The sequence below is a fragment of the Aureococcus anophagefferens genome, assembly GCF_000186865.1.
Source record: "Aureococcus anophagefferens unplaced genomic scaffold AURANscaffold_17, whole genome shotgun sequence".
Lineage (NCBI taxonomy): Eukaryota > Pelagophyceae > Pelagomonadales > Pelagomonadaceae > Aureococcus > Aureococcus anophagefferens.
In genome coordinates, this window is record NW_008705577.1 from 560,038 (window position 1) to 586,515 (window position 26,478).

The window sequence follows — 26,478 nt, forward strand, 5'->3', positions numbered from 1 at the left end:
CGCGGCCTTCGTCGAGTACTACGAGGACGTCTCGCCGACCGTCGACGGCGACGTCCACTTCGCGGCGGCCCTCGGCGCCGCGTGGGACGTCGCGCCCTGGCCGAGCGGCGCCGACGAGAACGCGGACCCGGACGACGACGACGACGACGACTCCTCGCGCGGCTCGCGCGCGGGCGTCGTGGACCGGTTCTGGTAGGCTTAGGCCGCGCCCGCGTCGAAGGCGTCGACGGCGGCCTTGAGGCGCCGGAGGCCCTCGTCGAGCGTGTCCCGGTGGCAGCCGAAGTTGAGGCGCACGAAGCCGCGCGCGCCGAAGCCCGGGCCCTCCGTGAGGTAGACGCCGCGCTTCTTGAAAAAGAGGCCCGGCGACGGGATCCGCGTCGCGTCGATCCAGAGGAGGTAGGACGCCTCCGGCGGCGCCGCCGCGACGGCGAGCGTCGGGCCGCACTCGTCGCGGACGAAGGACCAGGCCCGGTCCCGGTTCCCGCGCAGGTAGGACAACTGCGCCTCGCGCCAGGGCTCGCAGGCGCCGCCGGGGACGCTGAGCGGGCACCGCGACGCGCCGCCGCCGTCTTCGCCCGCGAGCACGGCGCGGAACGCCGCGTAGCCGGCCGCGGGCACCTCGGCCTGGTCGCGGCCTGCGCGGAAGTAGCGCCGCCGCAGCGCGTCGTCGGGGATCACGGCGAGGGCGAGGTCGAGGCCCGCGACGTTGTACGTCTTCGACGGCGACGTGAGCACGACGAGCCGCAGGCCCGGGATCTGTCCGTGGAAGCGGCCCGCGGACGTGAACGACCCGTCGTAGACCAGGCCGCTCCAGACCTCGTCGGAGACGAGGACGACGTTGCGCGCCGCGCAGGCCTCGGCGACGGCGCGCATCTCGGCCTCGCGCCAGACGCGGCCCGTCGGGTTGTGGGGGTTGCACCAGAGCAGCACCGCGTCGCCGCCGCGGGCTTTTTCGACCGCTTCCTCCAGCGCCCTCTCGAGCGCGGCCTCGTCGAGCGGTTCGCCGCCGTGGCCGACGTCGACGTCGACGCGCACGCTGCAGTCGTCGGCCGCGTTGCGGAAGGGCGGGTAGACCGGCGCGGGCGCCGCGACGGCGCCGGCCGGGCCCGCGAGGCGCGCGGCGTGGTAGAGCGCCGCGATGAGGCCCGGCTGCCAGCGGAACCAGGCCGCGTCGACGGGCCGGCCCCAGCTCCGGCCGACGGCCATTTGCGCCGCTTCTACGAGCGCCGCGGGCGGGTTCACGTAGCCGAATTGGTCCGCGGCCGCGGCGTCGCGCACGGCGTCGCGCACCGCCGGCGGCGACGCGAAGTCGCTGTCCGCGACCCAGAGCGGCAGCACGGCCTCCTCGAAGCGCGTCCACTTGCGCGACTCGCGCGCGCGGCGCTGCGCCGCGCTCGACACCTCGAGCAGCGCCGGCAGCGGCGCGTCGCCGGCGGCGAGGCCGCGCACCGCGTGGCGCGGGCCACCGCGGCGCGCCACGAGCGCGAGGGCCACGCGGCCGTGCACGGCCCAGCGGAGCAAGCTGGTCATTGTTTCGTAGCACTCGCCTGAATGCGTCTCTAAACGTAGCGGTCCCGGGCAGCAATTGCCACAAACATGCGCAAGTCCTACACTCCCACCGTACTTAAGTAGGCTCCGTGAATCGATGGTTACGGCGCTAGCGAAGTCGCTAGCGCCAAAGATCTCCGCGGACCGTCCCCCCCCCACCCTCGACCGCGCCGCGGGGACGACGCGACCCCGCTCTCCGGATAGAAACGAGACGCGCGTTACGCGGCGCCCCCCTAGATGCGGGAGCCCGTCGCGGGGAGGAGCGTGACGTTCTTCGCCGTGCGCGCCTTCTCGAGCATGTAGGTCGCGCGGCCCGCCTGCTGGGCCTTGACGATCTCCTCGGCGGCGAGGGCCCGGTACTTGAGGTCGTCCTCGAGGAGGCCCGCGGTGATGGCCTCGTCGTAGGCGAGCTGGTCCGCCTTGGCCTTGGCGGCCTGGTCCTGGTGGCGTTTGATCTGGGTCTCCTGGGTCGCGCGGATCTCGCGGTTCTTGCGCCGCCGCGCCTCGGCGTCGTTGGCCTCCTCCTCCTCGATCTCGATGTTCTTGGCCTTCCACGTCGCGACCATGTCGCGGATCTCCTGCTCCTCGCGCTCCTTGATGCGGAGCCGCGCCTCGAGCTGCTGCTGGCGCGAGATGTCGATGGCGGCCTTCTGCTGCGTGATGTTGCGCTGCTTCAACTCCTCCAAATCGTTCTCCTTCTTCCGCATGGCCTCGACCTGGTCCTCGAGGCGCTTGTCCTGCGTGTCGATGCGGTTCCGGAGCTCCTCGGACGCCTTGTCGATCAATTTCTGCTTCGTCGCCTGGCGCGCGTCGAAGCGGGCCTTCTCCATGCGCTGGCGCTCGACGACGAGGTACTCCTTGCGCTCCAGATCGCGCTTGCGCCGCGTCTCCTCGTCCTGCTCCTTGAGCTGCTGCGCAAATTTCAACTTCTTCAGCTTCTGGTTCGCGAGCTGCATCTCGCGCATCTCGAGCTTGGCCTTGAGCAGCTTCTCCTCGGCGACGCGCTCGTCCTCCTCCATGTCGCGCTTCGCCTTGTCCTGGATGAGCTCGCCGTCGCGCTTCTCCGTGCGGAGCCGCGCGAGGTAGTTCTCGCGGTACTCGTTGAGCTGCGACTTCTGGGACCGCGCGATGACCGTGGCCTTGAGCTTGCGCGCGGCGGCCTCCTGGGTCTCCCGCAGCTCGCCCTCGGCGATCTGGCGGACGACGTCCGCGTGGTACGCCTCCTCCTTCTCCTTCTCCCAGCTCTCCATGACCGCGCGCTCCTTGATCTGCTCCTCGCGCTCGTAGAGCACGTCGCTGTACATCTGCTGGCTTCTTAGGTTCTTGACCTTGTCCGTCTGCTCGTACATGATCGTCTTCGCGCGGCTGATCGCGGCCTCGCGCTTCGTCTTTTGCAGCGCGGCCTCCTGGCGGTCGATCTCGCGCCGCGCGGTCTCCTCCTCGGCCATGCGCTCCTGCTTCCAGTTCTCCTTCTTCTTCCGCATGGCCTCGAGCGTGTTCGGCCAGTTCTTGACCTTGTCGTCGCTCAGGGCCTTGAGCCGCAGCCGCCGCGTCTCCGTCGCCGTCGGCGCGTCGGGCCGCGTGTAGCTCCGCATGCGCTCGAGCTCGCTCCGCGACAGCACCGTCATGGTGTCGGCGGGGGCGGCGACCGCCCGGGGTCAGGCGGGGTCGCGGGCCGGCGCAAAGGGCGGCGCGGACGGCGTCGGGCTGCGCGAGGGCTGTTAGACAGCGCTGGGTGGCTCGGATACATCTTTGGTGTTGACGGCACCTCCGCCGCGCTTTTGACCGAGATCGCGGCCCACGTGCGCGCCTTGCGGGAGGGCGACGACACATCGAAGGCGGTGGCGCGGCGGGTGCTGGGCTACCTCGCGGGGAGGCCCGGCAACCGGGTCCTGATCGCCGAGGCCGGCGGCATTCCGCCACTCGTCGATTTCCTGCGCGACGGAAGCGCGGAGGCCAAAGTGCAGGCCGCGTGGGCGCTGCGCAACCTCTCGTCGGATTACGCCGCCAAGGTCCTGATCGCCGAGGCCGGCGGGATCCCGCCGCTCGTCGATCTCGTGCGCGACGGCAGCGCGGAGGCCAGTACGTATGCCGCGCGCACGCTGGACAACCTCGCGCGGGACAACGACGTCAACAATGTCGCGATCGCCGAGGCCGGCGGCATCCCGCCGCTCGTTGAGCTCCTGCGCGACGGGGGCGCGGAGGCCAAACAATTCGCCGCGTCGGCGCTGTGCGCCCTCTCGCGCAACAACGACGCCATCGCGATCGCGATCGCGCTGACCGTCGGTTTCGACGCGGTCGTCAAGCTCGCGCGAGATGGCAACGTGCGCCTCAATTCGTATTTTATGGTGGCTAATGCACGCCCCGGCGCGCGGCGCAAAGCCGCGCTGCCCGTGCTCCGCAAGTGCCTCCCCAGCACGATCCCCGACGACATCGCCAAGGCCATCGCGGCCGCCCTAGGTCCCTAGAGATCTCGCGCCCTCGAATTAGGCCTCTGAACGCGCGGCGGCGCAGCGGGCGTCGCAGGCCGACGGGCACGCGAGGGACGCGTTCCGCCCCGCCGCGTCGACGCTGCCGCAGCGCCGGTCGGGGTCCTTGGCGACGTGCTCGCACGTGTGCGCGGTCGACCTGTGCTCGTTCCAGTCCGCGTCGTCGACGCAGGCGCAGTCTTCCCGCGGGTGGTGGAGGTGGCCGTAGGCGCGCGCGCGGCCGGCGCAGCGCTCGCGCGCGCACACGTCCGCGAGGCCCTTCTGGACGTTCCAGACGCAGGGGTCGACCTGCGCGGGCCGCCACCGCGCCTGCGCGTCCTTCGCCGCGGCGCTCAACCGGCTGCGGTAGAAGAACCAGTGGAAGAAGCCCTGCATGCGCGCCTGGAAGTGGGCGTGGGGGTTGTTGTTCGGGCCCCAGCCTGTGTGGAATTCAACCACTGGTTTGGGTGGTCCTGACCAAACTTCAGAATTCTCTCGCTCGGTCAAATCGAAGTCGATTCGGCTGATTTTTGGACGAATCGATTGCTCTGGTCGAGTTCTCGAAGCACAGCCGAAGAGCTCGCGTCGAAACTGTCGCATATGCGCACATTGAAGTCGGGTTGAAGATTTGAATTCCACACAGGCCCCAGCCCTCGCCGTTCCAGCCCGCGCGGTAGTCGACGCGCGCCGTCTCGAGCGCCGCGCGGAGCCGGCTCCGGAGCAGCTCGCTCGGCGGGACGGCGAGGAAGGCGCCGTTGACGGGCACCTCGGGCCCGCGCGTCGTGACCACGCGGCCCTCGGCGACGCAGTCGAAGAGCGGGCCGAAATCCGCGCCTGTGTGGAAATCAAATCTTCAACTCGACTTCAATGTGCGCGTAATCGAACGGTTTGGACCAGACTCTTCAACTGCGCTTCAAGAACTCGACGAGAGCAATCGATTCGTCCAAAAATCAGCCAAGTCGACTTCGAATTGGCCGAGATAGAGAGTTCTGAAGTTTGGTGGGGGGCCCCCAAACCAGTGGTTGATTTCCACACAGGTCCGCGCCGTCCTCGGGGTCGTAGTCGAGGTCCGCGACGATCATCGCGTCGTACTCGCCGTAGCCCATGGGCTCGAGCTTCAGGAACTCCCGGGCCCCGCAGCAGCCGCCGCTCTCGACCATGATGCCCGCGCTCAGCTTCGGCGGCACGACGTGTTCGCTGTAGCGGATTTTGACGCCGAGGTCCTCGAGCGCGGCGATCGTCGCCGCCGCCACGGGCACCTTCTGCTTCTCGGGGACGGGGAAGACGAAGATGCGGTCCGCGCCGTTGCGCCGGGCCACGCGCGCGACCTTGGCCTCGTGCTCCAGGAGGCCGGGGCCCTTGCGATTCTCGAGCGGGAGCTCGACGTACGCGTCGAAGACGGAGACGAACGCCCGCCGCCGCGCGGTGCCGTTGGCGCAGGTGCCCAGGTCCAGGCAGTCGACGCCCCTGTCGAAGGCGAGGCACCGCGTCTTCCGCGTCGCCGGCCGAAACTCCTCAGTCAAGACCTCCTCGGCGTGGTGCTTGTTCGACCGGCGCCGGCCCCCCCATCCGTCGACGACGCACGACAGGGCGCAGCAGAGCGCCCACGCCCGCATTTTCGTCCCTCGATCTCACGCGCCGCGCATTCGACCTCGACCTGCCGAGGACAAGTAGGCGAGCGCTCAGGATCTGCTCAGGTAAATTTTGAGCGAGCACTCGCTAGGCCGCGATAGACGCGGGCAGATCATGTCGTGGCAGGAGAAGAAGTTGGAGTATGAGACTCGCATGGCCCGAGCGAGGGGCAAAAAACTCGACACTCTCAAGACCTGCACGATCTGCGGCGCCGACAAGGCCAAGGCTTGTCAAGGGTGCGGCACGACGGCCTACTGTTCGACGGACTGCCAACGCATCGACTGGCGCGACCGGGGCCACCGGAAGGTCTGCAAGAAGATCCAGGCCGCGGAGGCGGCGCGGGCCGAGGCGCCGACGCCCCCGCCGTCGCCGCCGCGGGACGTGTTCTACGGCCCCGCGCCGCGGTCGCACGCCGACGAGGTCCGCGCGCGCATCGCGGCGGAACACGAGGCGGCCCGCGCGCGGCGCGAGGCGAACCCGGAGCCCGAGCCGACGTCGGCGCGGTACGGGTCGCGGTGCCCGATCTGCCTCGAGGAGTGGGACGTGAATGATGGTGGCGTGTTTCGCATCTGTTGCTGCCGGTTGGTCTGCAAGTCGTGCGCGGACAAGATCGGCACCGACGCGTGTCCCCTCTGTCGCCTACCGCGCACGAAGACCAATGCGGAGCAGCTCGCGCGTCTGCGCCGCCATGTGGAGAACGAGGTCCCGGAAGCAATTTCGTTTTTGGGAGAAGCGTACCACTTCGGTCGGTTTGGCCTCGTGAAATCCGATAAGAAAGCCGCAAAAATTTGGAAGCGTGCCGTGGAGCTCGGGAACGTGGACGCGATGAATAATCTTGGGACATTGTACGAGTATGGAAGTGGCGTCAAGCTGGACAAGAAAAAGGCGGAGCGGCTGTATCGCGCGGCCGCAGATCGAGGCGACGCGCTCGCGCAATCCAATTTAGGGATTTTACTTTACCATGAGGAGAGATTTGAAGAAGCGTTCCGGTACTGGGCGCTCGCGGCGGATCAAGGCTATGCCCCTGGAGAGCAAGGCCTTGGCGTGTGTTTCAGGGACGGAGACGGCACGGAAGTCGACCTCGGCAAAGCCAGATACTGGTTCGAGCGCGCCGCTGCCAAGGGCTACCAGAAAGCTACAGACGAGCTCGCGCGCCTTGACGCGCAAGTATAGCCTAAGTCTCCATGCCGCGTTGTCGCCCGAGCCCGGGATGCTGCGCTTGCGCGCGGGCGAGTCGCGCTTGGCCTTGGCGTCGTCGTCGCCGCGTTCCTGTCCGCGCCGACCTTCGCGGTCTGGATTCTGGCGTTTCTGAACGCGAAGCCCGTCAAGGACGACGACGCCGCCGAGGGGGGGGCTGGAGAACGACAAGAACGCGATGCTCTAGGCGTGGGCTTAGGCCTTTGGGTAAGATTTTGAGCGATTTTTGCCTTTGCGATCGGCCGAGGAGCGACGCAAGGACGCGCGCAGTCAGAGATCATGGACCCGGAATTGATCAAGAAGAAGCGAGAGTACGAGGCACGAAAAAACCGTACGAAGCTGGCGCTCAACATATGCACGATTTGCGGGAAGAAGGATGCCCGGCCCTGTAAAGGTTGCGGCACGACGGCCTACAGTTCGACGGCCTGTCAACGCATCGACTGGCGCGACCGGGGCCACCGTGCGGCGTGCAAGAAGATCCAGGCCGCGGAGGCGGCGCGGGCCGAGGCGCCGACGCCCCCGCCGTCGCCGCCGCGGGACGTGTTCTACGGCCCCGCGCCGCGGTCGCACGCCGACGAGGTCCGCGCGCGCATCGCGGCGGAACACGAGGCGGCCCGTGCGCGGCGCGAGGCGAACCCGGAGCGGGAGCCGGTCTCGGCGCGGTTTGGGTCGCGGTGCCCGATCTGCCTCGAGGAGTGGGACGTGAATGATCCGGGCATGCTTCGCAGCTGTTGCTGCCGAAAGGTCTGCCAATCGTGCGAGGACAAGATCGACTTCGGCGCGTGTCCCCTCTGTCGTGTACCGTGCGCAAAATCCAATGCGGAGCAGCTCGTGCGGCTTCGCCGCCATGTGGAGAACGAGGTGCCGGAAGCAATTACGCATTTGGGAACTGCGTACCGCGAGGGTTGGTACGGCCTCGTGAAATCCGAGAAGAAAGCCGCGAAGATTTACCGGCGCGCCGCGGAGCTCGGCGACGTGGAGGCGATGGTGTTTCTGGGGGAATTTTACGAGCATGGAAGTGGCGTCAAGCTGGACAAGAAGAAGGCGGAGCGGCTGTATCGCGCGGCCGCAGACCGGGGCGACGCAGACGCGCAGACCGATTTAGCGGTTTTACTTTACCATGAGGAGAAATTTGAAGAAGCGTTCCGGTACTACACCCTCGCGGCGAATCAAGGCTTTACCAATGCGGAGAATAACCTTGGCTGCTGTTACAGGGACGGAGACGGCACGGAAGTCGACCTCGGCAAAGCCAGATACTGGTTCGAGCGCGCCGCTGCCAAGGGCCACGAGAGAGCTATAAAGTCCCTCGCGCGCCTCGACGCGCAAGTATAGCCTAAACCATATTCCGCAAGCGCACGACCCATGGAAGAAGTTCCCCGCCGCCAAAGGAACCGCGAGATCCCCCCTTACGAGACCGCGAGGAGCGCGTGGCGCGGCTTGCCGCGCGGCGCGTCGCCCCGCGGCGGCGGCGGCGGCGGTTTCGGCGCGCCGTCGTCGTCGACGAAACCCTCCGGTCGCCTTGGCGCGCCGAGGGGCCGGGGCTTGGGCCGCGGGCGGAAGCCGGGCCAGCGGCGCGTGCAGTGCGCGACGCGGCAGGCCGGCGGCGGCGGCGGGAGCCGCGGCCGGTGGTCGAGGCACGCGAAGGCCTCGAAGGGCGAGCCCTCGAAGTCGTCGTCGCTCGAGTCGGCGCCGTCGCTGAGGTCGTCGTCGCGCCGCGCGGCGTCGGCCGCGTCGTAGAAGCCCGCGGGCGCGTGGCGCGCCACGTCCCACCGCTCGCGGTCGCACGCGCAGCGCGGGTGGAACGACTTGCGGCACGTCGCCTCGATGCAGCCCAGCGTGGCGCCGGGCTTGCCGCAGGCCGCGCACTTCAATAGGCGGCCGCGCCGCGCCGCGGCCTCGACGTCGAACCAGACCTGGGCAGGAAAAGGGTGCGAAATTCCCAACTTCAAAGGCTCCTATCTCGGTCGTTTTCCGCTCGTTTCGGCTGACTTTTGGACGAGCGATCATCTCTCGGAGCGCTCTCGAAGCGTGGGTGCTGTTTCCGAAACGCGCGCGCGCGGAACACTCACATTGAAGCGACGTTGAATCACCCTTTTCCCGCCCTGAACCAGACGTCGTCGACGACGCGGACCTCCGCGGACGCGGCGGCGCAGCCGTCGTGGATCCAGAAGGGCCCGCCGCCGCCGCGCCGCTCGAAGGCGAGCAGCTCGCCGGCGACGTAGCCCGGGCAACTCGCGTCCTCGGCGGACGTTTTGCGGCAGAGCGCGCACGCCGCGCCCGCGGTCTGTTCCGGGAACGCGCGCCGCGCGACGCGGTCCGCGTGGTCCCTCGCGCGCCGCCGCCGCGTCGCCGCCGTCGCGGCGAGGCCCTCGCTCGCGTCCGGGTCCTCGTCGCGCAGGGGCAGGAGGCCCCGCTCGCGCGCGAGGCGCCGCGCCTCGGCGACGCCGGACGCGAGCCTGCGCGGAATTCGACCACCGGTTTCGGGGGTCCTGACCAAACTTCAAACCTCTCGAGCTCCGTCACATCGACGTCGATTCGGCTGATTTTTGGACGAATCGATTGCTCTCGTCAATTTCTCGAAGCAGAGCCAAAAAGCGCGCGTCGAAACGGTCGCGTACGCTCACTTGAAGACGGGTTGCAGATTTGATTCGCACGCGGGTGCTCGCGCGCCCGCGGCCGTCGCGAGGTGCTCGCGCGACGTCGCCTCGCCCGCGAAGCGCAGCGCGCCGTCGCCCAGGGGCGCGGCGAGGCACTCGACGTCCGCGGGCGTCGACCCGACGCCGAGGTAGGAGTAGGAGCCGCGCGCGAACGCGTCGTCGGCCCACGCGGACGCCGCGGACCGCTCGACGCGCCACGTCGCGCGGTCGGCGTCGGACGCGCCCAACAACTTCGCGAGGGCGGCCAAACACTCGGCGACGAGCGCCGGCGGCGCCGGCCGGCAGGCGTCGGCGCCCGACGCGTCGAGCCGGGTCTCGAGGCGCTCCGCGGCATCGGCGGGGCAGAGCGCGACGAGCACGGGCGCGTCGACCTGGGCAGGAAAAGGGTGATTCAACGTCGCTTCAACGAGAGTCTTCCGCGCGCGCGCGTTCCGGAAAAAGCATCCACGCGTCGAGACCGTTCCGAGAGATGATCGCTCGTCCAAAAATCAGCCGAAACGAGTGGAAAACGGCCGAGAGAGGAGCCTTTGAAGTTGGGAATTTCGCACTCTTTTCCTGCCCTGGCGTCGACGGCGGGCTCCATGTCGACCCAGAGGAAGAGGTGGCCGCCGTCGCCCGCGACGCGCCCCAGGTTCCGCGCCTTGACGATTTCGCCGCCCCAGTACCGGGGCTCGCGCCAGAAGCAGCGGTCGAAGCGGAGCGCGACCTTGTTGAGCAGCCCGAAGCCGACGCGGTCGATGGCCGCCCGCTTCCAGGCCGGCAGGGGCGGCGAGAAGGCGATGGCCCCGGCCTTGAGCACGCCCAGGGGCGCCGTGACGACGATCGCGTCCGCGTCGAGCCGCGCGCCCGACGCGAGCGACACGCGGCAGCCGGGCTTGTCGTCGCCGCCCCGTTTGGCGCCCCCGGCGCAGGTGCGCTCGTGGGACGCGCGGCCCGACCCGTGGACGAAGACGCGGCCGCAGCCCTTGCCGCAGCGGAGCGCGCCGGGCGCGTCGGCGCCCCCGCGCGCCGCGGCGCGCGGGCTCGCCGGCCGCGCGACGCCGACCTCGACGCGCGCCGCCGCCGCGTTCAGACGTACGTCCTTCAGCGACGCCGCGAGGCCCTCGCAGAGGCCCTGGAACGTCTCCCGGAGCACGCAGTGGCTCCCCGCGTAGGCGTAGGTGTCGTCCTGGTCCCAGTGGCGCAGCGACAGCGCGTCGAGCGGGCACGCGTTCGCGTACTCCAGATTCGACACGTGCCAGTCGACGAAGCCCGCGTCGCCGCCGCCGGCGCCGAGCGCCTCGCGGAAGCAGCGGCCGAGGCTCAGGTCGCGGCCGTGGCGCGGCGCGGCCGCGGCGGCCGCGTTTTCGCCGACCTCGGCGCGCGCCTCGGTGAGGGCCGCGGCGTCGCCGCGGGCCCGCGCGGCGGCGAGCGCGCCGTTGAAGCGCGCGAAGGCCGCGTCGTCGCCGGCCGCGCCCGTGAGCACCGCGCCCGTGCCGCCGTCGCGGAGGACGACGTCGTCGCCCGTGTCGACGCCGTGGAGGGCCAGGTCGCAGGCCGCGTCGTAGACGGGGTTCTTGCGCACGCCGTGGATCCACGACGCGCCCAAGTCCACGCGGACGCCGCCGCCGAGGTCCGCCGCGCTGCACCGGCCGCCGACGCGGCCCCGCGCCTCGACGACGACGACGTCGCAGCCGAGGCGCTCGAGCTCGCGCGCGCAGCCGAGGCCCGCGAGGCCCGCGCCGACGACGACGACGCGCGGCGGCGCGGCGGCCCCGCGCTCGGCGCGCTTCCGCGGCGCCGCGCGCGGCTCCGGCGCCGGCGCGGGCGGGCAGAACGGCCGCGGCGCCGCGGGGCACTCGCGCGCGTAGGCCTCGTCGTCCGTGTCCGCGTCGAAGGGGTCCGCGCCCGGCGGCATGCGGCGCGGCGCGGCGGCGGGCGGCCGCGGGGGCGGGACGGGCCGCGGCTCGAGCGCCGTCGCGCGCGCGTCGGGAGCCGCGAGGCGCAGGGGGCAGTCGCGGTGGTTCGTGCGCTTGTGGCTCGTCGACCCGCACCGGCAGGCGTCGCCGTCGCCGTCCCGCGGCCGCTTCTTGTGCGAGTCCGGCGCTATCGTGCCCCGGAGCGGGCAGTCGCGGTGGCTCGTCCGCGAGTGGGTCGTGGACCCGCAGCGGCACGCCTTCGTCGCGCCGCCGTTGTGCGGGACGGCGCGCGGCGGCGGCAGGGCGGCGAAGGACGGCGCGAGCGGCGGCGGCGGCGGCAGCCGCGGCGGCGGCCGCCCCACGGTGCGCGGCGGCGGCAGCAGCGGCGCCGCAGTCCAGAGCGGCGCCGCCGGCGTCCAGAGCCGCGGCCGCCCGTCGCGGCCGTTCATGGCGCCGCGCCGCGCAAGAAGCGAGGCGGTCGACGAGCTGCGCGTGCGTTCCGCGGCGTGGCGCTTTAGCGGTGCGAGCCTACACTCCGAGACCCCATGCTTCCACGCTTCACCTCCGAATCCGCGAGTTTGCGCCACCTCGCTTGTTGCCTTTGGCCAGCGCCCGAGGGCTGCCCGGCCACTATGGCGTGCCCGTCGTCGACGTGCCGGCCGTCGCCGGACCAGCTGAACCTGCTGCGGCACCCGCGGTCCTTCGCCTTCGGCGGCGAGATGTGGCGGCACCAGCGCCTCGCCGCGTCGCGGCGCAAGCGCGTGGCCTTTGGCCAGCGGCTCTACAACGTCAACGAGGCCATGGAGCAGGACGACGACGACGACGTGTCGAACGAGGCGCCGCCGCGGGGCCTCGCCGCGAGCGCGAGCGCGCCGGGCCTGCTCCAGGGCGGGCCGGGCCCCGTCGCGCGGCGCCGCGCGACGCGGGGGTCGCGCGCGAAGAAGGGCGGCGGCGGCGCGCCGGGGTCGCGCGAGCGCGGCGGCGGCGGCAGCGGCATCGGCGCGCTCCAGTTCCGGGGCGCCTTCGAGGCGACGGACGCCGCCGGCGACTTCGACGAGAAGTTCTCCAAGCTCGCGAACACGCGGCTCCACTTCGGCGCGTCCATCGCGCTCCAGTCTCTGGTGACGAACGACGTCGTCACCGTCAAGAACTCGAGCGACGCCAAGGTCGACGGCACGGTCGTCGCGTCGCCCTGCGCCGACATCGAGGCGAGGGACGTGGCGCTCCTCAAGATGATCGAGATGGAGGACCCGGGCTCCTACAAAGGGGTCCGGTTTGGCGACGACGTCTGGCTCCAGATCTTCGGCGGCACGGGCGAGCCGTCGTGGAAGAACGGCTCCGTCGTCGGCGCCAAGGTCCACACGGCGACGAAGCTGCCGACCGTGCCCCTGGACCCGACGCAGGCCAAGTACCGCGTGGAGGCCGACGCGCCCGCGAGCCCCGCGAGCCACGGCTCGCCCGGCGGCTTCCCCGGCGCCGGCGGCGACCCCGGCAGCCCGACGCCCAACTCCCACGCCTCCGTCAAGCTCGGCGCGCCGACGCCCGTGCGCGCGACGCTGCCCAAGGGCAAGGACGACGCCGCGTGGTCCTTCCACGAGATGCGCATGCGCAACGTCGCCGCGCTCACGCTCGGCCGCTGGCGCATCATGCCCGCGACGGAGGAGCTCGCCAAGGCGGCGACCAAGCGCGGGGGCTACGTCTGCAACTTCGACCACGTCTACCTCGAGCAGGACTTCTTCTACATGTGCCACGACGCGACGGCCGCGCCGCTCACGTTCCACCGGACGCCCGCCGAGGGCGAGTCGACGGCGGGCTACAAGGTCGAGCGCCGGGGCATCTGGAAGCTCCGCGTCGCCGAGGCGTCGACGAACCTGCGGGAGATGTCCAAGGGCGAGCAGCGGTCCGAGATGCTCATGGACCGCGCGCGCAAGTGCCTCGCGCTCAGCGACGCGAACCGCTACGGCCGGCGGCGCTACCGCAGCGACACGGGCGAGGTCGAGCGGCCGGGCGCCGTCGTCGACGCCGACGCCGACAGCCACATCTCCGGGGGCATCGGCTTCTCCACCGTGCTCCGGGAGAGCGTCTTCGACGGCGAGCGACAAGAGGAGGCGCACGCGCTCCGGCCGCACCGCGCGAAGGAGCGGCGGCCCCACGAGTACTTCCTGGACAAGTTCCCGCGCATCGGCCCCGGCGCCGAGCCCCCGGAGCGGCCGCCGAAGGTGTCCGGCGGCGGGTCCGTGTGCTCCGCGTCGCGCGCGTCGCGGCGCGGCCGCGGCCGCGACGGCGGCGACGCGGCCGCGACGGTGGCCGCGTCCCTCAGCAGCCGCGGCGGGTCGTCGTCGCAGCGGCGGCGCCTCGGGTCCCTGAGCACGGCGTTGTCGTCCATCACCTACGGCCCGGAGTGGCACGTGCCCAAGGCGGACCTGCTCATCAACCGGCAGACGACGACGTCGAAGATCCGCTTCCCGCCGCCGTCGCAGCGGAAGCGGCCCGCGGCGGCCTTCGACGCCGACGCCGCGGCGGCGGCCAAGGCGCGGGACCACGACGGCGCCACGGTCGTGTCCCAGCTGACCGCGGACACGCACGACGGTTTTCCCCGGTTCCGCGACTACGCGTCTTTGGACAACGTGTCCGAGACGCAGCAGCGCAAGAGCCGCCTCCTGGGCGCGGCGGCGTCCTGGTCCTACAGTCTGGGCGACGAGGACCGGACGGTGGCCGAGGTCGCGGCGAACGCGAACCTGTCCGCGCGGAACGCGATCCAGACGCTGAGCTCCGTCTGGTCCGACGCGGGGTCGCACCAGGGCAGCGACGGCGGCAGCCACGGCACGCACGGGAGCTCCCTCGCGGGCCACCGCCGCCGCCACCACCACCACCGCGGCGCCGGCGCGCCGCTCAGCGACGTGTCCGCGTCCGACGACGACCACGAGTCGGGGCTCAGCGACCTCGAGGAGCCGGAGCACGCGGACATCCCGTCGCCCCACAAGCTCGCCATGCAGGACGACGAGGAGGAGGACACGGAGCGGCTGGCCCTCGAGGCCATCGACGCGTGGCACAAGAAGTGGACGCACCGCCTCTCCACGGACGGCCGGTCCGGCGGGCCCGTCGTCGACCGCCTCGAGGGCGAGGACGTCTTCCTCGCCCACAACATCGACTACCTCAAGCGGCGCCACCGCTTCAAGACCATGTTCGCGAAATTGCAGATCGACTCGTCCGCGGACCAGGTCATCTACGGGAAGAAGGCCAAGGCGAAGGACGGCGCGTCGAGGGACTTGCTCGAGGACCCGCCGGCGGACATGGCCGTCTTCGAGGAAGAAGAGTCCCTGGGCGCCTTCATGGGCGACGGCGCCCTGCTCAAGGAGATGACGCTGTCGACCCTGGGGTTGCTGCGGGACTCGGTAGCGAACAACCTCAACGCGGCCGTGCAGAAGCGGACGGAGGAGGCGGAGCTCGCGCGCGTCGCCTGCGAGGCCGCCGTGCTCGTCGTCACCTTCTCGGAGATGGTCGTCGCGCCGCGCATGCGCTTCGTCGCCGTGCGCCTCCGGGACCACCTGTTCGGCGCCGCGAACATGGCGCCCGACGACGCGTCCGACGTCGCGGACGAGGATTTGGCGTCGACGGTCTCCGCCGCCGCCGCGGGGGCGCTCTCCGTCGACGCCTTGCTCAAGCACGCGAAGAAGCTCCACAGCGAGATCATGCTCTTCTGCACCCACGTGGCCCGCGTCTACGCGCCCAAGGACGACAAGCGGCGGAAGACGCGCCGCGGCTCCTCGACGAAGCGCATGACGCGCCGCCAGTCCTCCGCCAAGGACGGGCCGGGCTCCGGCGCCTCGACGTCCTCCCGCACCTTCGACACGCACACCGCGTCCACGTAAGCGGCGTACTTCGATGGGTGGGTGCGCGGCGGCGAGGCCTCGAGATCGTTGGCCGGGAGGTCTCGTCGGCCGTGGGGGCCCAGAACGGCCAAGCCGGACAAAGGTAGCGGTCGGTACACGATGGCGCCCAGCGCGACACCGGGTGGCTCGCCCGGCGCGTCGGCGTCGTCGACCTCGTCGCAGAGCGCCGCGCCGCCGTCGCCGCTCAAGGCGGCGCGGCGGCCGGCCCCGTTCTCGACGAGCTTCCTGAGCCTCGTGAGCGCGACGCTCGGCGGCCCGTCGGTGGACGAGTTCGGCGTCGGCGCGCGCGTCTGGGTGGCCCACGCCGACGGGTCCGCGACCTCCGCGACGGTGCTGGCGGCGCCGCAGCCGCGGTCCGGCCGGTGCGTCGTCCGCGAGGACGGCCGCGCGCCCGCGCAGTACCACGCGTCGCAGCTCTCCGCCGCGGCGCCGGCGCGCCGCGACGACCGCGCGGGCATCGGGGCGCTCGCCGAGGGCGACCGGTGCCTGCTGCGGTCCGCGTCCGAGGGCGACGCGCCGCAGCCGTGCGTCGTCGTGAGCCGGCCGAACGGCCAGGGCCGGTGCGTCGTCCGCGTCGCGCGGGGCTACGCCGGCGGCGCGGACCGCGCGTGCCGGCTCGTCCACGCGGGCCAGCTCGAGCTCGTCGACGGCTCCTTCCTCGACGACGTGTCGCGCGAGCTCGCGCCCGGTTTGCTCTTCGGCGAGTGCCGCGCGTACCCGGAAGCGGCCGCGAAGGACGCGGCGGACGCGACGGAGGACTGCAAGGAGGCGCCGCCGCCGAGGTACGCGCCGGCCGACGACCCGGACTACGGCCCATACTACCGCATGCTCAAGGTCGGCGCGCCGCCCGCGGCGATCGCGCAGAAGATGGCGCGCGACGGCAGGGACGCGCGGCGCATCGAAGCGACGGAGCCCTTCTTCGTCGAGGGCTCCGGCGGGGCCCCGGCGGCGGCCGCGGGCGCCCCGGGCGGCTCCGTCGCCGCGCTCTTCGGCGGCGGCGGCGGCGGGCTGCCGGCGCCGAAGCGCGCGCCGAAGCGGCGGCTGACCGTGAAGCAGCTGCCGCTCGACTTCCACGCGGCGGTGGGCGAGGACTCGATCTGGGCCGACGTCCACGCGCTCAACGGCATCGAGGTGCACCGGCCCGAGCTCGAGAAGCTCTTCGTCAAGGCCGCCGCGGACAAGAAGGACGCGCCGAAGGCGCGGAAGGCCGTCAAAAAAGTCAAGGACGGCGCGCGCGTCGTCGTGTTGAATCCGAAGCGGTCGACGAACGTCGCCATCGCCCTCTCGGGCTCGAAGCTCACGGCGCTGGCACCCGCGGTCGTCGCGGCGGCTTTGGAGCGCCTCGACGCGGCCGCGTTCACGCGGACGCAGCTCGACGCGCTCGACGCGGCCGCGCCGCAGGCCGACGAGGTCGCGTCGTTGGAAAAGTGCGCCGCCGGCGACGACGACTTCGGGCGCTACGCCGAGGCGGAGCGCTTCATGTGCCGCGTGGCCCTGCCCATGGGGGCGCGGCTCTACGCGGACCGCGTCGCCGCGCTGCGGTACCGGGGCGGCTTCGACGACCGCGCGGCGGCGCTCCGCGGCGCCGCGTCCCGACTCCGCGCGGGCTGCGCGGAGGTCACGGCGTCGCCGAGCCTGAAGAAGCTCCTGACCTACGTGCTGCGCCTCTCCTCGGAGCTCGCGGACGCGAAGCGCTTCGAGTTCGGGAGCCCCGGCGGCGCGGGCGCCGACGGCGGCGACGACCGCGCGGGCGCCGCGGGCTTCAAGATGGCGAGCCTGCTCAAGCTCGCGGACACGAAGGCCTTCGACCGCGAGACGTCGGCCCTCGAGTACCTCGTGGGCCTCATGATGCGCAACGGCGACGACGACGCGCTGGCCTTTGCGGACGAGCTCCCCGGGCTGGCCGCGGCCGCGCGCGCGTCGCCGCGCCACGCGGCCCAGGAGCTCCAGAGCCTGAAATTCGGCCTCGCCAAGGTCGACGCGCTCCGGCGGAGCGGGGACGAACCGGCGGCGGACGGCCCGGAGGCGGCGGCGGAGGCGGCGGCGGCGGGCGCGCCGGCGCCGGCGGCGCTCGCGCGGCGGCCGTCGGCGGACGACGCGGCGGCGGCCGTCGCGCACTTCCACGACATGGCGTCGAGCGTGCTCCGGGAGCTGGCGTTGGACGTCGAGGCCGCGGCCGAGGCCTTTCTCGACACGCTCGCCTACTTCCACGAGGACGGCGGGCAGACGCCCGCGGAGTTCTTCAGCACCCTGGTCGCGTTCGCGGCGAAATTCGCCGAGGCGAAGCAGCGCCTCGCGCTCCGCGAGCGCGTCGACCGGCGCCGCGAGCGCGCCGAGGAGTCGCGCGTGTCGCGGAGCTCGACGATCCAGGAGAAGCTCCGGCGCCGCGCGTCCGCGCCCGCGCTCGCGCCGCCGGAGCCGGACCGGCCGCGGCCGCGGCCGCGCGCGGCGACGGCGAAGAAGCGCTGCTCGTCGGCGAACGCGCTCCACGCCGCGGCCATCGAGGCCATGCTCCTGAGCCGGCGCGCCGACACGCCGCCGCCCTTGCCGCCCGCGGCGCCGCTCTCGCCCATCGCGGCGTCGGACGTCGGCTCCGACGGAGGCGCGACGCCCAAGGGCCGGAAGACCGTCGAGGCGCCCTTCTCCGAGGGCGCGGCCACGCCCTTCTCGGACTGCGCGGCGGCGCCCTTCTCCGAGGGCGCGGCCACGCCCTTCTCGGACTGCGCGGCGGCGACGCCCGTCGCCCCGGCGTCCGCGGACGCCGGCGCGACGCCCGTCGTCACGGCGTCGACGTCGAGCGGCGGCCCGGCGTCGCCGCTCGACGCGCCGGCGCCGGAGGACGTCGACACGCCGCCGCCGCCGCCGCCGCGGCTCGCGCCGCGGAGCAGCACGCACTCGGCCGTCGAGTCCGAGTTCTCCTGCGACGACGAGGACCTCGCGGAGCTCCGGGACCTGGCGCTCTACTAAGTCCGGCACGTTACGCCGCGCCCGCGAGCGCGGCGACCCAGGCCTCGTTCGACGGCGCCGCGGAGCCCGCGGCGACGGACACGGTGAACTCGCCGGGCCCGTCGAGCTGGAGCGCGGCGACGAGCGCCGCCGCCGCGGACGTGCGGGACGTGTCGTAGTCGCAGGGCTCGAAGTCCGTCGCCGTGAGCGCGAGCTGGACCGGGTTCGGCAGGCCGTAGGGGTCGCCGCGCGCCACCGCGGCGCCGAGGCCGAACTTGTCGTGGGCCATGACGGCCATGGCCTCCTGCAATTCGAAGAGCGTGTCGTAGTAGTACCTCGAGAGCCCGAAGTCGGGCACCTCCGCCGCGGCGCCGTACTCGCTCCGATCCTCGGGCTTCGCGTTCATGTTGCCCGGCCCGCCGCCCTTGAGCACGCCCGCGCGGACGATCGACAGGGGCACGGCGCCCGCGGCGTCGCGCAGCGCGGCCTCGGCGGGCGCGAGGTCCTTCGCGAAGAGCCCGCCGCCCTTCCCGCCGCCCATGGCGCTGAGCAGCGCGCAGTGCTTCACGTTCGCGGCCTGGTTGAAGATGGCCGCGGCGAAGGCCGGCGAGATGGGCCCGGACTTGGTGTCGCAGACGACGATGACGCCCTCGGCGCCCTCGAGCGCCTCGGCCAGCCCGTCGGTGCCGACGACGACGTCGACGCATCCCGCGTCCGCGGCGCCGCCGTCGGCGAGCCTCTCCGCGTACTCGCGCCCGTAGAGCAGCGCGCGCGCGTCGCGGAGCTGGTTCGCGCCGGCGGGCACGACGACGCTCGCCCGGAAGCCGGCCTTGGCCGCCAGCTTCGCCGCGATGAGCTTGACCTCCGAGGCGCCGGGACCCAGCGCGACGACGCCGGCGCCGGGCGACAAGGCATCGGCCGCGGTTGCTGCGGCGACGAGCAGCAGCAGCGATCGGCGCCATGGCATGCTGCGTCCACCGCACTTCCCTGCGCGGCCCATCACGCGATCCATCTCCTTCGAGTCAATCAGCGCTTCAAGTAAGACGCTCATTTTTGTTGACTCGACCATGCACCTGTTCCCGCAAGCTCCCGGCGCGTCGGGGGCCGGGAACAGATGCACGAGAAGGGAATTTTAAAAAGATTTAAAAAGAAAGGAAAGGGAAAGTAGGAGGCTTGCTTGATCCGAACTTGAGTGCACGATGCCGTCCCTGAGCGGTGTGCCACGACTGCAAGTGCCGGCGCGCGCGCAGCTGCGACGACGAGCTCCAATTTTTCTAGCGCGCTGCGCGCGGGGTCGGAGCTGGCCGCCACGCGGAGGCGCATGGACAGCTAACTACGCGATTACGACGAAGTTTCGAAGATGCTGCTCAAAATTTCTACCGCGCTTCGCGCGGGGAGGATTGCACCGAGGCCGCGCGGACAAGGCTGTAGCCTCTTGGACACGCGCGGCGTCTTGTTCTGCGTGCGAAATAGATTTCGAAGCGCACATAGTCGTGGATCTTCGGCCGACACATGGGCGCGCGCGCGCGCGCCGTGCGCGCGCGCGCCGCCGCGCGCGGCAACGATGTCTCGCCGCGCGCCACGGACGTGGACCACGTCATCGGCGGCCCGGAGGACGCCTTCGACGACATGGGCGCGCCGATGCGGATCAATTCCTCGCCGCTCGTCTGCGAGGGCTTGTGCTCGGGGCCGCGGGGTTGCGGCGCGCGCGGCGACGACGTCACGAGACGCCCCGCGGATCATCGGCGACTTGGAGGCTGGCCTCGGGACGACGTCCCGAGCCGCATCAACGGCGGCGGCGACAGGCACACGACGAATTCGTCGCTGTCGTCGGCCGCGGCGTCCATGTCGGCGCGAGGCAGCCCACGACGACGACAGGAACACGCCGCCGTCGCGCACGGCAAGGCCGCGGGGCAGCCCCGGGAGTTGCCGTGGGGCGCGGAAGGTATGCGACGGCATTTCGACGCGCTGGAAGCCCTGGAAAGGCGCCAGCAGGGCAGCCGATCCCGACACGGAAGCGCTGCGCATAGGCGTGAGCGGCGCGTTCACGGTGTTGTAGAGGCGTGAGTGGCGGAGAGGGCGTGTGAACAAGCGGCACTAAAGACTTCACCTTGTGAACGAAATGAGTGGTTCACCCAACTTCTCTTGCTATTCATTCGGCCCGTGACCAAGAGGCTCGGTAGAATACTTCCGCGGCGTCGAAGGTCGGCGTCGCGCGAAGGAGCGCGGGGACGGGACCTGCGGCGATGTGCGAGGCCCAGTGCTTCAGCAAGTCCCTGCGGGACGCGGCCGGGCAGCCCCTGCGGCTCCGGGGCAGCCTCCTGAAGAAGGGCGGCAGCAAGACGGCCCCGAGCATCCGGAGCAGCTTCACCATGGGCCGGCGCAACTGGCAGCGCCGCTGGTTCACGCTCGACGCCGAGAACGGCGAGCTGCGCTACTACGAGGACGCGACGATGCGGGCGACCAAGGGCCTCGCGCGCTTCCGGCCCAACAGCGAGCTGCGCACGCCGACGAAGGACCTCCGGGGCAAGCACGGCCGGGGCGCGACGGACGACACGGCCTACTACTTCGAGGTCACGAACTGCGAGGACGAGAAGCACCTCGTCCGGAGCGACCCCTTCGCGATGCGCGCGCACTCGCAGCTCGAGTTCGACCAGTGGGTCGCGTCCGTCGGCCTCAGGGCAGCAAAAGGGTGATTCAACGTCGCTTCAACGTGAGTGTTCCGCGCGCGCGCGTTCCGAAAAAAAACATCCACGCTTCGAGACCGTTCCGAGAGATGATCGCTCGTCCAAAAATCAGCCAAAACGAGTGGAAAACGGCCGAGATATGAGCCTTTGAAGTTGGGAATTTCGCTCTCTTTTGCTGCCCAGGTCGGTTTGGCGGTGCGCATCGCGCGCGGCGAGAGCCCCCACGCGGCCTGGCCCGAGCCCGCGGCGCCGGAGGCCGCTCCGCCGACGCCCGTCGAGGACCCGGGCATCTACAAGGAGCTCTCGCGCGCGCTCGCGCGCCGGGGCACCGCCGACTCCGCCGCGGCCGCGGCCGCGCCGCCGCCGCCGCCGCCGCCGCCGCCGCCGCCGCCGGCGTCGCAGCCACCGCCCGAGGTCAAGCCGCCGCCCTACAACCCCAGCGTCGTCCCCCCGCCACCGCGCGCGCCGCCGCCGCCGTCCATCCCGCCGCCGCCGCCGCCGCCGCCGCCGCCGCCGCCGCCCTGAGCGCCCCGATTTTATAAAACTCACTCGGCCCGGGCGATCTCGCAGCGGGGGAGCGACTTCGCGTCGAGGGCCGCGCGCGTGTCCGTGAGCGCGTGCTCCTCGACGATCTCGTCGACGCCCGGCGGGCCGACGGCGCCCGACGCGCGCTTCATGGGGACGACGTCGTCGCCGCCGCCGTCGTCGCCCGAGCCGTCCTTGGCGTAGACGCCCCGCGCGGCGACCATGGCGTCGTAGTCGCTTCGCGACACGACCCACTTGGCGTGCGCGTCGCCGTCCGCGAGCGCGGCGGCGAACGCCGCGGCCGCGTCCCAGGCGCGCGCGCGGCTCGCGACGACGCGCACCGTGCCCCGCAGCAGGTTGCCGAGCTCCTGGGCCACGCGCACGTCGCAGCCCTCGTGGCACGCGTCGTCGCAGCCCGTGACGATGACGCCCGCGAGGAGCGGCCGGTGCAGCCGCCTGTCGCCGACGCGCTTGATCGCGTCCGCGGCGCAGATGTGGAGCGGCGGCGCGGCGGCGAGCGCCGGCAGCGGGCACTCGTCCTGGCGCGCGAAGAGCAGCTCCGTGGCGAGGTAGCACTCCTCGGAGACGGCCGCGTCCGCGCCGTCGGGCAGCGGCACGCGGCCCCGGATCGTCTCCGGCGCGTCCTCGACGAGCGACCGCGCGAAGCAGAGCTCCTTCTTGGCCAGCAGGAGCGCGTGGGCCCGGCAGGGGTCGGCGAGCGTCTTCGCGCCCGGCCGCGCGGCCGCCTCGGGCGTCGCGCGCGCCACGAGCGACGCGAAGAGCTTCGCCACGCCTTCCCCTCCCCGCGGCGTCCAGGAGCTCGTCGCCAAAACACCCTCGACGTAGGCCTGGGCGCAGGACGAGTCGTGGCCGCACTCGACGACGCAGGCCGTGCCGCGCCAGCCCGAAACGGGGACACGGAGCGCCATCGCGCACGCGGCGAGCGGCGCGACGCAGACGGACGCCGCGCCGTGCTCCTCGAAGAAGAAGGCGACGAGGGACGCCCGGAGCTTGATCGTCGCCCGCGACGGCACGACGCAGACGACGTGGCGCTTCGCGCAGTGGAGCCGGGCCATGAGCAGCGCGTTCCGCACGACGGCCTCGACGTCCGCCCAGCCCCGGCCGGCGACCGCGAGGTCCCTGGCCGCGCCCGAGCCCTTGACGACTCGCTTCTCGTACTTGAGGCAGCTCGACCCGAGCGGGTAGTAGTAGGCCCCGCGGTCCGGGCAGAGGTCCATGCGCGCGTCCGGCGACGCGCCCGCGGCGAAGCCCGACGGCTGGCTCGACCCGTCCTCGAGCCAGACGGCCTTGACGAAGGACGGCGTCACGAACTTGGGCTCGTGTTCGCCCGCGAGGCCCGCGTACGTCTCGACCTCGCCGAGCACGAGGACCACGGGCGCGTTCGCGGCGCTCCCGCCGGCCGCCGTGAACGCCACCACCAACTCCTCCGGCGCGCCGCGCCCGCCGACCTCGTCGCCGATGAGCGCGTCGAGGGCGACGGCCGCGCCGTCGTTTCGCAGGAGCTCCAGGCCCTTGACGCGCAGGGGCGGCTCCGACGGGTACTTGACCGCGTACGTCTTCGCGAAGTGCTTCAGGAGCTTGGAGCACGGCCGGTCGTCCCAGGACTTGGGCAGCGTGAGCTCGAAGGCGGCGCCGAGCGCCGCCGTCGGCGCGCCCGCCGCGCGGCCGTCGAAGGCGAGCGTCACGCGCCGCAGGTCGTCGCCGACGAGGCGCCGCCGCCGCCCGGCCGTGCGCGCCGCCGCGGCGACGCGCGCCTCGTGGGCGACGGCGTCCGCCTGGAGATTCTTTTCCTCCTCATTGCCTCGTTCGAGCTCCCGGTCCAGCAGCGCCGCCTTGCGGTACTTTTGCGTGACCTCGCCGCGCGCGTTGAGCTTCATCGCGGCGTCCGAGGCCTCTCCAGCCCCTCGAGGAGCGGGGCAGCATGGGCAAAGATGCAGGGCATCGTTAGCCCATTGCGTCCGGCGCACCTTCTCGGCGCGGGCTGCCGTCGTTTGGCCTCGGCACTTTATTGCTCCCGATGGCCGTCTTCAAGGCGACCTACGACAAGCTGTACGCGCGCGAGGGCGGCGAGAGCTTCTTCTACAAGGCCGACTCGGGCAAGGGCCAGCGCCTCGAGGGCGCGCTGCTCAAGCTCAAGAAGCCCAACGGCCTCCTGCGCAAGGGCGAGCGGTGGCGGCGCTACTGGGTCACGGCGGACAGCGAGTACGTCTGCTACTTCCGCAACAACAAGGGCAACGACGACGAGCTGCGCAAGCTCAAGCCCGACTTCGGCACGCACGCGCGGAAGCGCGTGCCCGTGTCCGCGCTCGAGGTCGAGCCCACGGCGGGCCCCGACGAGGGCACGCCGGGCTTCACGCTCAAGGCGGAGCAGGAGCAGTACGAGATGCACTTCGCCTGCGCCGACGAGGGCGAGCGCCGCGCCTGGGTGACCTTCGTCCAGAACGCGATCGAGGTCGCGCGCTACGCCGCGGACATCAACGCGAACCGGGACGCGACGAAGCCCCAGTGAGGCCCCCTAGGCGCCCTCCCGAAGGTAGGCCCGGAGCCGGGGCACGGCGAGGGACCCGACGAGGAGCTGGAGCGGGTGGAGGATCATGATGGGCGCGCAGTAGTAGGCGAGGTCCGGGCTGCCGGCGAAGATCGTGCGGATGAGGGGCAGCCCGAAGGCCAGCGTCTTGTGCGACGCGCAGTAGGCCGCGGCGACGGCGTCGCGCCGCGGGAACGCGCGGCCGAACGCGGCCAGGCACGCCGCGAGGAGCGCGCCGTGCGCGAGCGGCAGGCCCAGCCCGAGCAGCGCCAAATCCCGGCCGCCGACGCCGAAGCCCGTCGCGAAGGCGCCGGCGAAGGCGCACCAGACGATGGCGAGGAGCGCGAGCTCCGACGCGCGCGTGAGCGACCGCTTTCGTTTTTGTTGGAACGCGGCGACGCGCGACGACCGCCGCAGGACCTGGCCGACCAGAACGGGCAGCAGGCACTTCGTCGCGAGCTTCCCGACGACGGCGCCCGCCGGCGGCAGGGGCACGCGCGCGCGGAGCACCGCGTAGAGCAGGGCGGGCGTCGCGACGACGCCGAGGCAGTTGCCCAGGACCGCGTTCGCGAGCGCGGCGGCGACGTTGCCCCCGGCGGACTGCGTCAGCGCGACGCACATGTTCACCGTCGTCGGCAGGCACGCCGTCGCCAGCAGGCCGTCGAGCAGGCGGCCGTCGACGGCGGACCACCGCCGCGCCGCCGCGACGGCCGGCGCCGCGACCGCCGGCACGAAGAGCAAATTCGTCGCCTGCGTCGCCGCGTTGAGGCGCAGGTCCAGCGCCGCGGCGCGCAGCTCCTCGACGCGCAGGCCGAGGCCGCTCAGGAGGAAGACGAGGCCGACGGCGTATTTGCCGACGTAGGGCTCCGCGGCGACGCCGACGGCCGGCGCGGCGGCCGCGGCGGCGACGGCCGCGCCCATGCCCACGACGAAGAACTGCTTCTCCGCGAAGCGGCCCGCGGCGCGCAGCGGGCCGCCGCCGCCGCCGGCCGTCGACGACGCGACGGCCGCGAGGCGGTGCGCCTCGGCGCGCCGCGTCGCCCGCGGCCGCGGCGCGCTGAGGCCGTGGGCCGCGGCGACGAGGACGATCGCGAGCGCCGGATGTCGCATGGTTTTGCTGCCGCAGCGTGCAGTGGCAGCCTTGCACGGACGAAGTGCGTCGCAAAGGCTGCGACTGCGACTACAACAACATGAGTCCAAATTGCACTGCAACATTGCATCCGAGTACTCCAAAAGGATTCCCGAATCCCCGGGCGTCTGCTGTTGGTTCTTTAGAGTGGTCGGGGATTGGGGGGGGTGGGCGGCGCGCCGCCCCGCGCGCCGCCGCCGCGGCGCCTCGTTTCGCTCCTACGCGTCGCTCGACCGGACGACGACGTGCGTGTTGATGAGGTCGTCGAAGTCGTAGCCGGCGTCCTTGCAGTGGTTCCACTCGAAGGTGTCGTAGACGTAGGGGAGCGTCGGGCTCTCCGGGCTCGCCATCTCGAGCACCTCGTGGTTCGTGTAGAACTTCTGCGTGTAGTTCGTGTCGTCGGACGTCTTGATGGAGAACTGGAAGGGGATGACGTCGTGCTTGCTGTGGCCGTAGCAGGAGGACGCGATGGACGTGTCGTGCTCGGGCCAGGTGTCGTTGATGAACGTGTTCGTGAGCTTCTTGTACATGTAGAGGCGCTCCATCGTCGGGTGGATGGGCCAGAAGCTCGGGTCGAGCGGCGACGCGCTCTCGAGGTGGTCGCCGTCGATGCCCATGCCGCCGTCGCAGAGCTTCTCGATGACCTGGACCTTGAGGTCGTAGTCGAGCCAGTGGTACTTGGACGACACGGTCTCGCGGCCCATCGTCACGTCCCAGGAGAACATCTGGTCCCAGAACGTCTTGATGAAGTCCGTGTAGTTGTGCTGGAGCGCCTTCTTCAGGTTCGTCGCGTCGTCGCACGTGCCGTGGCACTCGCTGTAGGGCGTGTCGAGCGAGCAGTAGCTCGGCATCGTCAGCCGGTCGTCGCGGTACAGGTTCTTCAGCGAGAGGAACATGTCCGTGCGCACGAGGTAGAGCAGCGCCGACCGCTGGGAGTCGAACTTCGGGTAGTCGTCCGTGGACACGTGCTTGGAGAGCATGTGGACGAGGTCGTTGGACGTCTCGTTGCACTCGAGCGTGCCGCCGAGGTACTGGTGCACGGGCCCGTGGGGCGCGTAGGGCAGCTGCCACGCGAAGTCGAACCAGGAGTTCGTGTCGTTGAGGAGCTTGTAGTGGATCTCGCAGCTCGGGAGCATGTCGAACTTGACGCCGCAGAGGTCGTGGGACCGCGTGACGTACGCCGCGGGGTTGTTGTTCCACGGCGCCCGCAGGTAGCCGTAGGAGTTGTGGCTCCGGTGGCTCCAGGCGTCGGTCTCGACCTTGATGTAGGCCCAGCGGCCCTTGGTGACCGTGTGCTCGTCCTCGTCGACCTCGCCGAACCAGTCGCTCTTCCAGAGCGGCGACTCCTCG

At 71.7% G+C, this 26,478-nt stretch overlaps 6 protein-coding genes across 6 annotated transcripts in view; 3 read left to right on the forward strand and 3 right to left on the reverse strand.

Moving 5' to 3' along the window:
- Nucleotides 1–4,034: 4,034 nt before the first annotated feature.
- Nucleotides 4,035–5,632, reverse strand: AURANDRAFT_65863 (hypothetical protein; the record flags this gene model as incomplete). Its single annotated transcript, XM_009040910.1, has 3 exons — nt 4,035–4,456; nt 4,656–4,850; nt 5,050–5,632. 3 exons carry the CDS (start codon nt 5,630–5,632, stop codon nt 4,035–4,037), a joined length of 1,200 nt encoding a protein of 399 aa, XP_009039158.1.
- A 790-nt stretch (nt 5,633–6,422) lies between these two features.
- On the forward strand, nt 6,423–8,177 carry AURANDRAFT_29734 (hypothetical protein; the record flags this gene model as incomplete). The annotated part of the gene is made up of 2 exons (XM_009040858.1): nt 6,423–6,815; nt 7,749–8,177. Coding segments are annotated over 2 exons (822 nt in total), but the record flags the coding sequence as incomplete, so codon positions are not given.
- A 57-nt stretch (nt 8,178–8,234) lies between these two features.
- AURANDRAFT_72049 (hypothetical protein) lies at nt 8,235–11,519 on the reverse strand (the record flags this gene model as incomplete). The annotated part of the gene is made up of 4 exons (XM_009040909.1): nt 8,235–8,758; nt 8,959–9,301; nt 9,470–9,873; nt 10,074–11,519. Coding segments are annotated over 4 exons (2,717 nt in total), but the record flags the coding sequence as incomplete, so codon positions are not given.
- Nucleotides 11,520–11,969: 450 nt separating this feature from the next.
- AURANDRAFT_72050 (hypothetical protein) lies at nt 11,970–18,272 on the forward strand (the record flags this gene model as incomplete). Its single annotated transcript, XM_009040859.1, has 2 exons — nt 11,970–15,268; nt 15,404–18,272. Coding segments are annotated over 2 exons (6,167 nt in total), but the record flags the coding sequence as incomplete, so codon positions are not given.
- A 2,213-nt stretch (nt 18,273–20,485) lies between these two features.
- Nucleotides 20,486–20,935, forward strand: AURANDRAFT_65866 (hypothetical protein; the record flags this gene model as incomplete). Its single annotated transcript, XM_009040860.1, has 1 exon — nt 20,486–20,935. One exon carries the CDS (start codon nt 20,486–20,488, stop codon nt 20,933–20,935), a length of 450 nt encoding a protein of 149 aa, XP_009039108.1.
- Nucleotides 20,936–21,471: 536 nt separating this feature from the next.
- AURANDRAFT_65867 (hypothetical protein) overlaps nt 21,472–26,478 on the reverse strand; it is a gene marked incomplete at both ends in the record, with an annotated part of 5,776 nt that continues 769 nt past the window's right edge. The window contains 4 exons of the mRNA XM_009040908.1: nt 21,472–23,375; nt 23,440–23,509; nt 24,027–25,139; nt 25,368–26,454. Of these exons, the coding sequence (XP_009039156.1) occupies nt 21,472–23,375; nt 23,440–23,509; nt 24,027–25,139; nt 25,368–26,454 (4,174 nt within the window). The remainder of the gene's footprint in view (nt 23,376–23,439; nt 23,510–24,026; nt 25,140–25,367; nt 26,455–26,478) is intronic.